Genomic DNA, 12381 nt, shown 5'->3' with positions numbered 1-12381 from the left:
AATGCAGGATCATGCAGAACATGGTTTGCTAGGACCCCAGGCAGCTGTTGAGTGGTCAGCTACCTTTCTCCTAGGTACATTTCAGGTGAGAGGACTGAGTGCCTCTCTCTTCCCTAAAAGTGCCTTTTAGGTCCTTTAGCCTTCTGCTGTGCTCCAACCGGAGGGCTTCTCCTATGTGTTACTAGGATTTGTAATCTGGGGCAATATAGGATTGCTAACATGTCTAGCACAGTCCTGCACACATGAAGCAGCTTCAGAAAATAGTGGCAGTCTTCTAAAGTGGCTGTACTAAACGATACTCCTTTCACCAGAAGCTGTGACTTCTTTTCACACTCCACATCCTTAATACCTGTTTTTTTCCCCCGCATCAGGATTCTGTGTCACAGCTGGCAATGCGCAGGGGACCACATGTGGTGCTGGTGATCAAGCCAGGGTCAGCTGGATAAACATCTTTCTGTACTATCTTTCCCCTGCGATATCATCAGTTTCAAATTTTAGTCATTCGGTTAGGTGCACATGTTTTATGTGTTTTATTTTTCAGTTTTTGGGGCCACAATCTGCAGCTTGGAGGTTACTCCTAGCTCAGGGGTTGCTCCTAGCAGTGATCATGGACCATGTAGTAAGGGGGGTTAAATTGTGGTTGGCCATGTGTAAAGCAAGTGCCTTAATCTCTATTTTCTCTCCAGTCTCACCCTGTATGTTAGCAATCCTTTTTTTCATTTTAGGAAATACCCCCAGCAATGCTCAGCCCAGCAATGCAGGCCTAACACCTGGATGGTGCTCAAGGGCTACCTGTGTCACACCAGCAGTGCTAGGAGAAGGTACATTGATGGAACTGACCTGAAGACTTCAAATGCTAGCCATGAACTTCTACCGTTTAAACTATTTTTTCCAGTCCAAAAATTTTCACTTTGAAAATCTCTAAACAGAAGATGGACAAACACTAACATTTATAAATACCATTAAAAAAAAAGGAAACAATAATAAATGTATCAGGTAACTGATCTGCTAAAATTTTTGCATTTCTTCTATTGATTTGTTAATTTACATTTTCAATAAAACTAGTCCACTGAAATGTTCAATTTAGTCACAAAAGTCTATTCTTCAGATTCCTTAGTTTTCAATTTATCAATATTTACTACGTTCATGATCCTTTTTCTTCTGTTCATTCGCAGTAACTTTTAAAAATATGAACCTAAGACAATTTCTGATTCTACACTCTAATCCAATTTTTTTATCTGTCCTACTAACAGAAACCAGGCTTACTCATTGTAGTAAGTCTTTTTTTTTTCCCTTTTTGGGTCACACCCAGTGATGCACAGGGGTTACTCCTGGCTCTGCACTCAGGAATTACCCCTAGTGATACTCAGGGGACCATGTGAGATGCTGGGAATCAAACCAGGGTTGGCCGAGAACAAGGCAAACACCCTACCTGCTGTGCTATCACTCCGGCCCCATAAACAGTAAGTCTTGAAGTCAAGTAGACAAATTTCTCCCACTTTATTTAAAATGTTTTTCTGTTTTGAGCCACACCCAGAGGTGCTCAGGGCTTAGTCCTGGTGGACTTGGAGTACCACATGGGGTGTTGACATCAAACCCAAGTTGGTCATGTTTTTTCCAACAAAAAGTGGAACCTGAACCTGAGTTACCTCATGTGCTAGAAAGCACAAGTTGTTACCAAAGCAACAGTTCAGCTGGTACTGTTTGCCTTGCCTGTGGCCAACCCAGGTACGATCCTGGTCACCTCATATAGTAACCCATGAAGAGTGATTCCTGAACACAAAGCCAGGAGTGAGTCCTGATCACTGAATCACTGATGTGAAAGGACCCCCAAAACAAATAAATAATAAAAACATAACCTAATATTATGATACATGGGGCAAAAGCAAGTAAAATGAAGTTGATAGGGGAAAATACATGATGCAAAAAAATCCTCAGATTTGGAACTTAAAAGAGTGGGTTCTGCAAGCAGCAAAATTTGTAAATCTACAACTGTCCTCATGGTGTTTTACTAATAAAAATTTAAACAAAATTAAAAAAAAAAGAGTCGGTTCTGGGGCAGAGTGACAGTACTGAAGGTAGAGAGCTTGCCTTGCATGCGCTGACATCATATGGTCCCCCAAGTCCCAACAGGAATGACCTGAGTGCAGAGCTAGAACCATAATTAAGCCCTGAGCACCACCAGGTGTGCCCCCCCCAAAAAACAAAAAGACATGGGGACGGAGAGAAAAAGAGATAACAGAATCTGAGACTTCTCAGAAACAAGAAAAAACCCAGACATTTTACAATGGAATATTTAGACTTTAAAGGAAGAACTGGGCCAGAGAGATAGTACAGCAGGGAGGGTGCCTGCTTTGCACGTGGCCAACCAGGTTCGATCCCCAGCATCCCATAAGGTCTCCTGAGCATGGTAAGGAATGATTCCTGAATGCGGAGTCAGGAGTAACCCCTGAGCATCTCCAGGTACAACCCAAATCCCAAAACAAAAACAAAGAGGGGGAAGGAAGAACTTCGTATAAAGTATGGCTGGTCACTAGGGAGTGGACCATTATTATAAACTGGTACTTTCTTTTCATTCCAAGTCAGAAAATGCTCTTGGGATGCCTTGTCAAAATTGTGGACACATTCAGCTGACTGAAGACCCACCTACGTAGTAGCCCTGCTTTCTGTCACATGGGAAGAGACTGTCATGTGAGTAGAGCACTGTTTCACAGACTCATGGAAGGTCTATAGGATACAGAGCGTACGAGCTTTCCTGCCAGGTCCTGAAAAGTTCAAATGCAAACACTTTTCAATTCTACAATTGCATGGATTTTTATTTAGTCACATCCAAAATCAGGCTATGTAATTAAAAACAGTGGTAATACATAAGAGGAAAGGACAAATTCCTATATATGTCAAAATCTATAGGCAATGGTTGTAGTGCACTTTTTTTGGACACAAGTAAATCTAATGCACAATCTACCAAATTTATCTTTTGGGATACGAACTGAAGTAGTTTTTTTTAAAAGGATTTCCCTCAACTATTTACTTAGAATAACAGAATTTAAAATGACAAGAGGATATTGAACTGCATTTCCTATGCAGAGCTGCTCACTGTGTGTACATGACCCTTCTGTAGTGAGCAAACCGACCTAGACAGTTTATACTCTAATAAGCTAACTCTTACCACACTGAGTTCCTTCCCATCCCCATGCCCAGCTTAAGAGCATTAACAACACTTTCCCTACAGATGAATCCTTTAACATGCATTAAGACTATCCTTTCTTATGTATCCTAAGAAGACAGCTATGGTCACTTGCTAACAGTGATGTGTTGTCAAAAAAGTCACATCAGAGTCACTCCATGGGCTACCTACAGCCAGTGCCTCAACTTCCCACACACCTGCGCAGAAAGAAGGTTCTACAAAGCATCTTCACACGCCATCAGCAACATTCACAATTTGCCATTACCTTGTTCAAATTTGAAATCTATGTAAGAATACTGATTCATTTCTTTTCTTTTTTTTCTTTTTCCACTGGTTTCTGGTGATAACTCCTGCCATTTTTTAATGGCATCGGAAAAGGCCTAAAAATTGAGAAAGGGAGAGGTTATCACTGAAAACAGGACAAAACAATAGGTGAAGCAGTCCCCAAATCTCATATGATTAATAATTTCTGCTACCTCCTGGGTAACCAAAAATAGGCAGTGGTTGGGGCCCGAGCAATAGCACAGTGGATAAGGCATTCGCCTTGCACACACGGCCAACCCAGGTTTGATCCCTGCACTTGATATGGTCCCCAAGTCCTGTCCCAAGTGATCCCTGAGTGCAGAGTCAGAAGTACTGAGCACTACTGGGTGTGGCCCCAAAATAAGCAAACAAAAAAGAATAGGATTGCTCTCTTAAACTTTATAAATTATAACATACAGTGGCAGGATCAAAATGCTAACAAATGAAATGGTGAGCTATAAAAATAGAAACTAAGTTGAGGTAAGTACAGGTTAAATTACATTACAAATGTCTTAGGAGTTATACTCAGTCATTTCTACATGACACTTCTCTGTTCTACACTCCACCTTCCATTTTCCACTAACTTCCTCCCTCAATTTTCCTCTTTGCTTTTACCTATATTCTCTGAGAACTGCTTACTTGGGCTCAAAATTCTTACCCTAGTGATAATCATTTCCCTTCATATCTTTAGGACTCCTTTCTGTTTTGTAAAAGTTTAACAATTAGAATTTTTTTTTCTTTCTGGGTCACACCCAGCCATGCACAGGGATAACTCCTAGCTCTGTGCTCAGGAATTACTCCTGGTGGTGCTCCGGAGACCATAGGGGATGCTGGGAATCAAACCTGGTTCGGCCATGTGCAAGGGAAATGCCCTACCTGCTGTGATATCGCTCCAGCCCCTACAATTAGAATTTAAACATGCTCAAGTTGACCATCTTAAATACAGAAAACCCCTGTCCTTTCAGCTACAAGCCTTCTTCCTTCCTGCCCCCAGTAGTCAAAATAGCCTAAGGCCCTGTCTGCAAATGCTTTCCAACTGTACACTAACCTGGTCTAATGCCACTCCTTCTCTTGCAAATCTTAATAATTGCTACAGTATATTCTGACCTCTCCAGTAACCTAACACTGCCTGCTCCGTTCTCCCAGCCTTCTCCTGGCCTGCCGCCCTTGCCTGGCTTGGTCTTTACACATGCAGAGTCATGAGAGCAGCGCCTCCCCCGCCCCCCACCCACCCCTGCACAGTGGGGCCACAGATGCTAAGGACTCAAATATTCTTTCTCCAGTCTATTTTCCACCTTTTTTTCTCCACTCAGCCACCCAAAGCCTGTTTCTATTTGCATGTTCTACAGGTTCTACCCAGCATGTTGGCAATCTGATGTTCCCCAGGCTGAAACTTATAGGTTTTTTTCCCCTTCTATAGTACTTCTCACTAGAAAATGATATCACAATCTGTGCCCTACTTACCTTGCTCCTATCTGCTTTGCATCATTTATGTTTGTAATCAAAGTCACTTGCTCAGAGATACCCTCCTGGAACCTTTGACTCTAACCTTGGTATACCCATCAGACTTCCAAAAGCACTTTACAATTTCCTTTCCTATTATTTAGCACAGATTTGTGTACTTATCTACTTGCTTGGCTCTGTTTCACTTCAGTTCCTGAACTAGGATGTGAACCCAAAAAAGAGAAAATAGTTACACAGCACATGGTGGATGCCAGCAAGTTGCAACATCAGTGTCTTAAACTCATTTGTTAACTAAAAGTTGAAGGGATGTGTCTTTATTAAGAGAATGTTGACAAATCATTCTGAGCATATTCTTTTTGTTTTCTGGGCCACACCCAGCCCAGGCGTTACGTTACTCCTGGTTATATAGTTAGGCAGGGCTTGAGGGACCATATGGGGTGCTGGAAATTGAACATAGGTTAGTTGTGTGCAAGGCAAGAATCCTACTCACTGTATACTATAGCTCTGGCCCCTAAATTTTATTCTTAAAAAAATATATATTTGTATAGGTCCTGACACCACATCAGGCTATTTTCACCAGGGCAACTTGGAAGGGGGCGGGTTGAGTTTCTCTCCCCACTCCAGCAGAACCCTGGCAGCTGAAAACTTCCAGAACTCAACCGCAGCCATGCTTAAGGTTGCTCTCACGGGCTCGGATGAGCCTTACCTACAGGGAACCTGCAGAAAATCCCAGGTACAAGGGGCCCGTAAATAAGATCTCCAAACTCACTTGGAGCAGGACTGGGCCTTCTCCCACGAGCTCCCAAGTTTTCCAGTAACTTGGCAGTCACACCCACAAACTGTCCCTGCCATATAATCTCATCAATGGCCAAGAAGAGAGTGACATAGGCCTTACCCATGAGTGAATCTGCTCTTAATCATATTCTAAATTTCAGAATTCCTGGACCTCTCATACTATAGCCCACTGATGGACCAAAAGTAGCACACATTGATTTGGGTTTAACACCAGGGTTTAAATGGCTCCAGGATGAAATACAACAATCCTTACACACTCTTACGGAGTAGGAAGGTGCGCGGTGGTGGGACTGGTGTTTGAATATTAAATGGAAAGAATTATTGTGAACAACTTTATAAAAATAAAATAAGAAAAAAAAAAGCATATTCCCAGGATCCATGGTAATGAAAGAAAACTTTTCAGTGTGCCTGGCGCGACAGCACAGCAGGAATGGCGTTTGCCTTGCACGTGGCCGACCCGGGTTCGATTCCCAGCATCCCACATGGTCCCCTGAGCACCACCAGGAGTAATTCCTGAGTGCAAAGCCAGGAGTAACCCCTGTGCATCGCCAGGTGTGACCCAAAAAGCAAAAAAAAAAAAAAACAAAAACAAAAAAAAAAACCAACAAAAAAACTTTTTAGCTAGCGAAGAGAAAAATATCACTCTTTCTCTGAATGTATAATCATTTGCTACATACACCTACTATGTGCTGAATACAACACAGACCTTCCTACTCATGACCTCTCCTTCACACAGGCCCTTGGAGGAAGGTTTTGTGGTTACTGAGTAGTGGGATGCAAGGCCTAGAAGAAATGGAAAGGTTTCCTACTCAAACTTGAATGCTAGGATTTCAACTCAGGCCATTCCCAGAATCAAAATTCCTGACATCACCTTGTTCTCACAGGTAGATTTATACAATCTGGCTGTGCTTGCACAGCCTAGAACAGCCACATGCAAAGCAAGCATCCTATGTACTGTACTATCTCTCCGGCCCCCAAACTGCACTCTGGATTCTCAAAATTAACACGTGAAGTGGGTATCTGAGTAGTGCAAGTAAGCACAGTAGAGGGAGAAGTGACAGGAACTGCAAAAGGAAAAATGATTCTTGAGTGCATGTTGTTCCTCTTGGTTGAATTTTTGAGTATTTGTGGTAGTTATCAGATTTGACCATGAGAATACAGGCATCAGAAAACAGCAAATTCATTTCCTTCCAAAGAGCTTTCATTCTGGTTGAGATTTTCTTAATGATTTAATGATTTTTTAATGATTAAAATGATTCTGGTTGAGATTTTTTTAATGATTAAAACATTATGAAGTAAATTTGTCAATGCCTGCCAAGGGTACAGGCTTGTGAGGTGGGTGGGAAACAGGGACATTAGTGAGAAAGGTGACACTGGTGGTGGAATTGGTGTGGGAATACGGAATGCCCGAATGACTGAAACAACTACATTATGAATAACTCTGTAAATCAGTCTTCGAAGAAATTTCTTTTTAATGTAATTTGGAAATATTTTTAGAACTTCTGAGTGATCAATATTTCTTTTAGAGATGGTTTAAAGATACTACAATGGACACTTCAGGATGTAAAATCAGGAGTGGAAAGGGATTCAAGTCTCTCAGAGAAATAGATCAGAACTAGGCAGAGCTACCTCTATAGAGACAGAGGTGACAAAGAACACAGGAAGAGAAATCTACAGGTGTGAGAGTGGACACCCTCAGAATGACACTGGAGAATAATAGAGAAGTTGAGGAAAGGTGAGAAAAGACAGCTTTGGGGCCAGAGCGATCACATAGCCAGTAAGGCATTTGCCTTGCATACAGCCTTGCATACAGCCAACCTGGGTTCAATCCCTGGCATCCCATATGGTCACCTGATCCTTGCCAGGAGTAATTCCTGAATGCAGAGCCAGGAGTAACCCCAGAGCATCGCCGAGTGCGAACCAAAAAGCAAAAATAAATATAAAAGACAGCTTCTGTTAATCTCCATGAGAAAAGGAACCCTGTTTTGCTCACCCCAGCATTCCCAATGCATGGACCTGTAGGGAGTCAACAGTTGTCTAAAATAAAGGAGGGAATCACATCTGTAACACCATAACTGAGAAAATTTGGAGTTGAAAACAATTTTCAACCCAGTGAAACTATCCTCCAATCCTAAAAGAATCAAGACAGAAAATAATCAGAATATCAAGAGATGGATCTTTGTGAAAGACAAAGGAATTTCCAAGATGATGAAGAAGACAAAGTCTGTGGACAACAGCTATACAAAGAACAATCAAATATGGCTGGAAGGCTCTGGGGAAAAGGAAAGATTAACTGACAGGTTTGGTAATTGCAGAACCATAATGAGAGCTGTATTTCAGAGTTGTCTCTAATGTATGGAAAGATAGCCATAGTAAAAAAAACCAACCAAATAAACAAAAACCAAAGAAACCAAAACAAGTAAAAAAAAAATAAGGTCACTAATTTTAACTCTTAAGAAACATCAAAGATTCAGGAAAGGAAACATTATCATAGTATAAGACTTGACTTAGCAGTATTTCCATTCTTTTTTTTTTCTTTCTGCTTTTTGGTCACACCCAGCGATGCAAAGGGGATACTCCTGGATCTGCACTCAGGAATTACTCCTGGCGATGTTCAGGGGATCATATGGGATGCTGGGAATCGACCCAGGTCGGCCGCATGCAAGGCAAACACCTTACCCACTGCACTATCGCTCCAGCCTCAGTATTTTCATTCTTAAAATGAAAATTCTAGAAATTGACTCAACAAAAATTAAAAAAAAAAAAGATGGTGGAATCAAAAAGATAGTATAGTGGTAAAGCTGATTTGCCTTGCATATGGTTGACTTGTGTTCAATTCCCTTCACCACATATGGTCACTGTGAGGAGCGATTCCTGTACAAACACCAGAAGTAAGCTTTGAACACGGCCTGGTGGGTGCCCCTTCACCTCAAAAAAAAAAAAAAAAAAAAAAAAAAAGAAGTGTGCAAGGGTATGTGTAAGATCTAAAACTCCATCTACCCAATGTTGACAGCACTCCTGTCCCTGTAGAGCTGCAGTGAGGTCCTTAGAGGCTTGCCCAAAGGCTCTATTCATAAAGAGCTGAGCTAGGCCGAAGAGATAGTTTATTGGGAGGACTTTTGCCTTGCACACAACCTGGTGCACCCCATCTGGTTCCCCAAGCCCTGTCAGGAGCAATCCCTTAGCAAAGAGCCAGGAATAAGCCCTAAGCACCACTAGGTGTGGCTCAAAAATGTTTATTTAAAATAAAAAACAAGGAAGAAAGAATTGAGCTACAATAATTTATAACAAAAAGCTAAATGTGACTTCTCACAGTGAGCATGCTTCCTGTAAACTGCCATGCTTGGACAGTGTCTCAGAAAAGAGAAGCTACTATTACCTTTGTAAAGTATATATAAGAGGAAAAGGTGAGCTGCCCAAATGGCAGAAACTGTACACAATTAGGGCTGGAGCAATAGTACAGGGGGTAGGGTATTTGCCTTGCACACAGCCAACCCACATTGTTTTTACTTCTCATCTGGGTTTCCTTGGAGCTAAGAAATAAAGGCACAAGGAGAATAACAATAAAAGATGTTAGACTAGTCTGGAATAAAAGAGGCCTTTCTTATGGTTATTAATTTTGGGGGATATTTCACTTATTTTTCAATGACAGTAGAAGACTACTTTTTTAGCATTGAAATAACCTTTAAAGTAACAGGCACCAATTGTTCTTTTCAGAGTAGTTCAGCCTAAATTTAATCTATATTAGGCCTTTGCTGACAAGCTGTTGGATCTTCCTTGCCATTCAGATGGTGGATAGGACCTGGACCCAGCATACAGTTACATTCACCTGAGATCTGCATCACTTCAGTTAAACCAAATAGGCATTTTAGCCATTAACAGTAATTCCCCATTTGTTTGTCCTCTGTAAGACAGTAAACTGCTGGGCTTCAGAAATTGAGCAGGAGAAAGGGACTTGATGGCAGAAGACTAAGAGGAGCCACACAAGGACCTGTAGGAGCTCTTACTTTTCTAGCTGGCTTGAGCACTGTGAAGTAGGCACTGAGCACAAACTGCACTGAATCAGGTATGTCAGTTACCCACCAGTGACCACCCTTCTGAGTCATGGAACATGCCCCCCAAAACCACAGAAGGGTCCCCATATAGAATCATATTTAGGGCTCTGGAGGTGGAGGAATCAAACACTGGCAGTATTCAGCCAGTATTCAGTAGCCATTCACTCCCTTCTTAGGCAAATCACCACTCACTGCGTTGCCAGTACTTTTCATGGATACTATAGGCTTTTAACTCAGTATCATTAAAATCCAGTCTGGGGAAGAGGCTGTTCGAGACTTGTCAGAACTTAAATCTGCAACCTACTGGTGTTATTTCATGCTTAGATCTGACCGAAAGCAAGAGGAACTGAGAAAGCACTCCCCCCAAGTAACACAGGCTAGTTTCCCAAGCTTTACATTCTCAGAGAATTGGTGCTGCCTCTATGATCCAACAAATACAAAGCATCCTTTCACACCTGCAACCCTCAAAGCACAGGTCCAGAGCTGGAGGGGTGGGGGAAGAAATACTGCCCACACTTGGAAACATGGTTGAGCTGATTACTTCTAAATGTAACTTTCCTGGGAGCCAAAGCAATAGTACAGTGGATAGGGTATTTAACCAGGTTCGCTCTCCAGTATCCCATAAGGTCCCCTGAGCACTGCCAGGAAGTAGTTCCTGAGCGCAGAGCCAGGAGTAAGTCCTGAGCATCACTGGCTGTAGCCCCCAAACGAAACAAAACCAAAGTAATTTTTCTTTCTGTTTTTGGGCCACACCTGGCAATGCTGGGTTTACTCTTGGCAAGGTAGATTCCTTACCCATTCTACTATATCTCCAGCCCCCAAAGTCAATTTTAAGGGCTGGAGCGGTAGTACAGTGGATAGGGTGTTTGCCTTGCATAAGGCCAACTTGGGTTCAATTCCCAGCATCCCATATGGTCCCCTGAGCACAGCCAGGAGTAATTCCTGAGTGCAGAGCCAGCAGCAGCCCCTAAGCAGCGCCGGGTGTGACCCAAAAAGCAAATAAAATTTAAAGGCATTTTTAAGATTGTACATACAGGAGCTGATGACTTACCACCTGGGAGGATTGGGACTGCCCCAAACAGAAAGAAAATCAGGAAGAAACAGCATAGGAACATAGACATGTTTCATCCACTAGCCATCAGCCACCCCAGGATCCAGGTAAACTTCAGTACCCTCCATGTCTTTATGGGAAAACCAGAATTTCCTTGCATCTAATCTCACTTCTTTACATTCTGTTGTTACTGATCAGAAAATCCCTTTGGTCTACTTATCTTCACCCTGACAAACTTCTTGGTTCTTTGTCATCATAAACCTTCCAAAATTCTGCAGACTGAACTCTTCATTCTGCTATCATGGCAAGAAGTATTCTAGAGTGGCCCAACCAAGAAGAACAAGTTGAGCACCTTTCGGGTGATTGCATAGTGTCCTTTGAGCTCATGCAGGGCCCACTTGATGTCCTGACTGCTGAGCATTTTGAAGTCGGCCATCAGGAGGTCAGCAGCTTGGATGAAGCAGCGTTGGTCAAGGGGAGCCAATTTTGAATAGTCAAAGAAATCTATCTTAGGCAGCTGAAATGAGAAAGAGGCACAGTATTAGAGGGCCAGAAGGAGCATTTCCCAAGCAGAAAATGATCAGAAGGACTTCTTATTAAAGACTGGCATGATTTCATTTATTCTCATAACTACATTGTAAGAATACCAGCTCTGAATAAAGATGAAGAAAACTGCCTGGAGACTATTTTATAAACTAGAACTACTAAACAAATATAGTGCTGGAGGGACTGGAGAGGAAACAGTGGGATAGAGCACTAGCCTTGTCCAAATTCCTGGCATTCCATATGGTCCCCTGAACCCTGCCAAAAGTGAAACCTGACGGCAGAGTGAGAAGTTCAGAGCATTGCTGGGTGTGCCCCACCCCCACAAAAAGAAATTCTCACTGGAGATTCAGAGATTTGAATGTCATCTTTCAGACGTCACTCTTCACTTAGAATGAACTTGTCCTGCTATAGACTACGTCAAATAGCTAGTAAAAAGAATTTGGGGGATAGAAGGATCAAGCAATAGCCTTTAATGAAGCAGTTCTAAATCATATTTTATTTTTGTCTTTTTATTGGGGAGAGGAGCATACCCAGTAATGCTCAGGGCTTAATATTGGCTCTGGGCTCAGGACCACACAGAGTGCTGGGAATCAAACTGAACCCTGGTCGACTGCATGCAAGGCAAGTGCCCTATTCCACTTAACTATCACTCCAGCCCCCATATATATATATTTTTTTAACCACATAACACAGAATATGCTTGTGTGGATCACAATGAAGTAATACTTAAAAATTAAAATTAAGTATCTTTTTCGTTTTTTTTGACAGTGCACTACACTTTGCTGTGCTCAGGGTTTACTCTTGGCTTTGCACTCAAAGATCACTGCTTGGGGGGTCCCATACAGGGTGTTGGGGGGTGAACAGATCCACCTCATGCAAGGCAAGTGTACCATCTCTCTGGCCCTCAAACAGTTTGTAACTTGATAAGGCATTTGGTTATGTCTTTGTGTGTGAGTGACATCGGGAATTGAACCCAGGGC

General features: G+C 42.2%; 1 protein-coding gene across 2 annotated transcripts in view; it reads right to left on the bottom strand.

The window, feature by feature from the left end:
• The window catches only part of RNF216 (ring finger protein 216), a 114748-nt gene that overhangs the window by 77506 nt on the left and 24861 nt on the right, over nt 1–12381 (bottom strand). For both annotated transcript variants that reach the window (XM_056128392.1, XM_056128393.1), the window contains exons 7-8: nt 11208–11372; nt 3453–3567 (exon numbers count right to left, since the gene is read on the bottom strand). In XM_056128392.1, coding sequence (XP_055984367.1) covers nt 3453–3567; nt 11208–11372 — 280 coding nt within the window. The remainder of the gene's footprint in view (nt 1–3452; nt 3568–11207; nt 11373–12381) is intronic.

The sequence above is a fragment of the Sorex fumeus genome, unplaced genomic scaffold (genome assembly GCF_029834395.1).
Source record: "Sorex fumeus unplaced genomic scaffold, SorFum_2.1 ptg000064l, whole genome shotgun sequence".
Taxonomy (NCBI): domain Eukaryota; kingdom Metazoa; phylum Chordata; class Mammalia; order Eulipotyphla; family Soricidae; genus Sorex; species Sorex fumeus.
The sequence above is the reverse complement of the archived record's forward strand: the minus strand, read 5'-3'. Positions and strand labels throughout refer to the sequence as shown.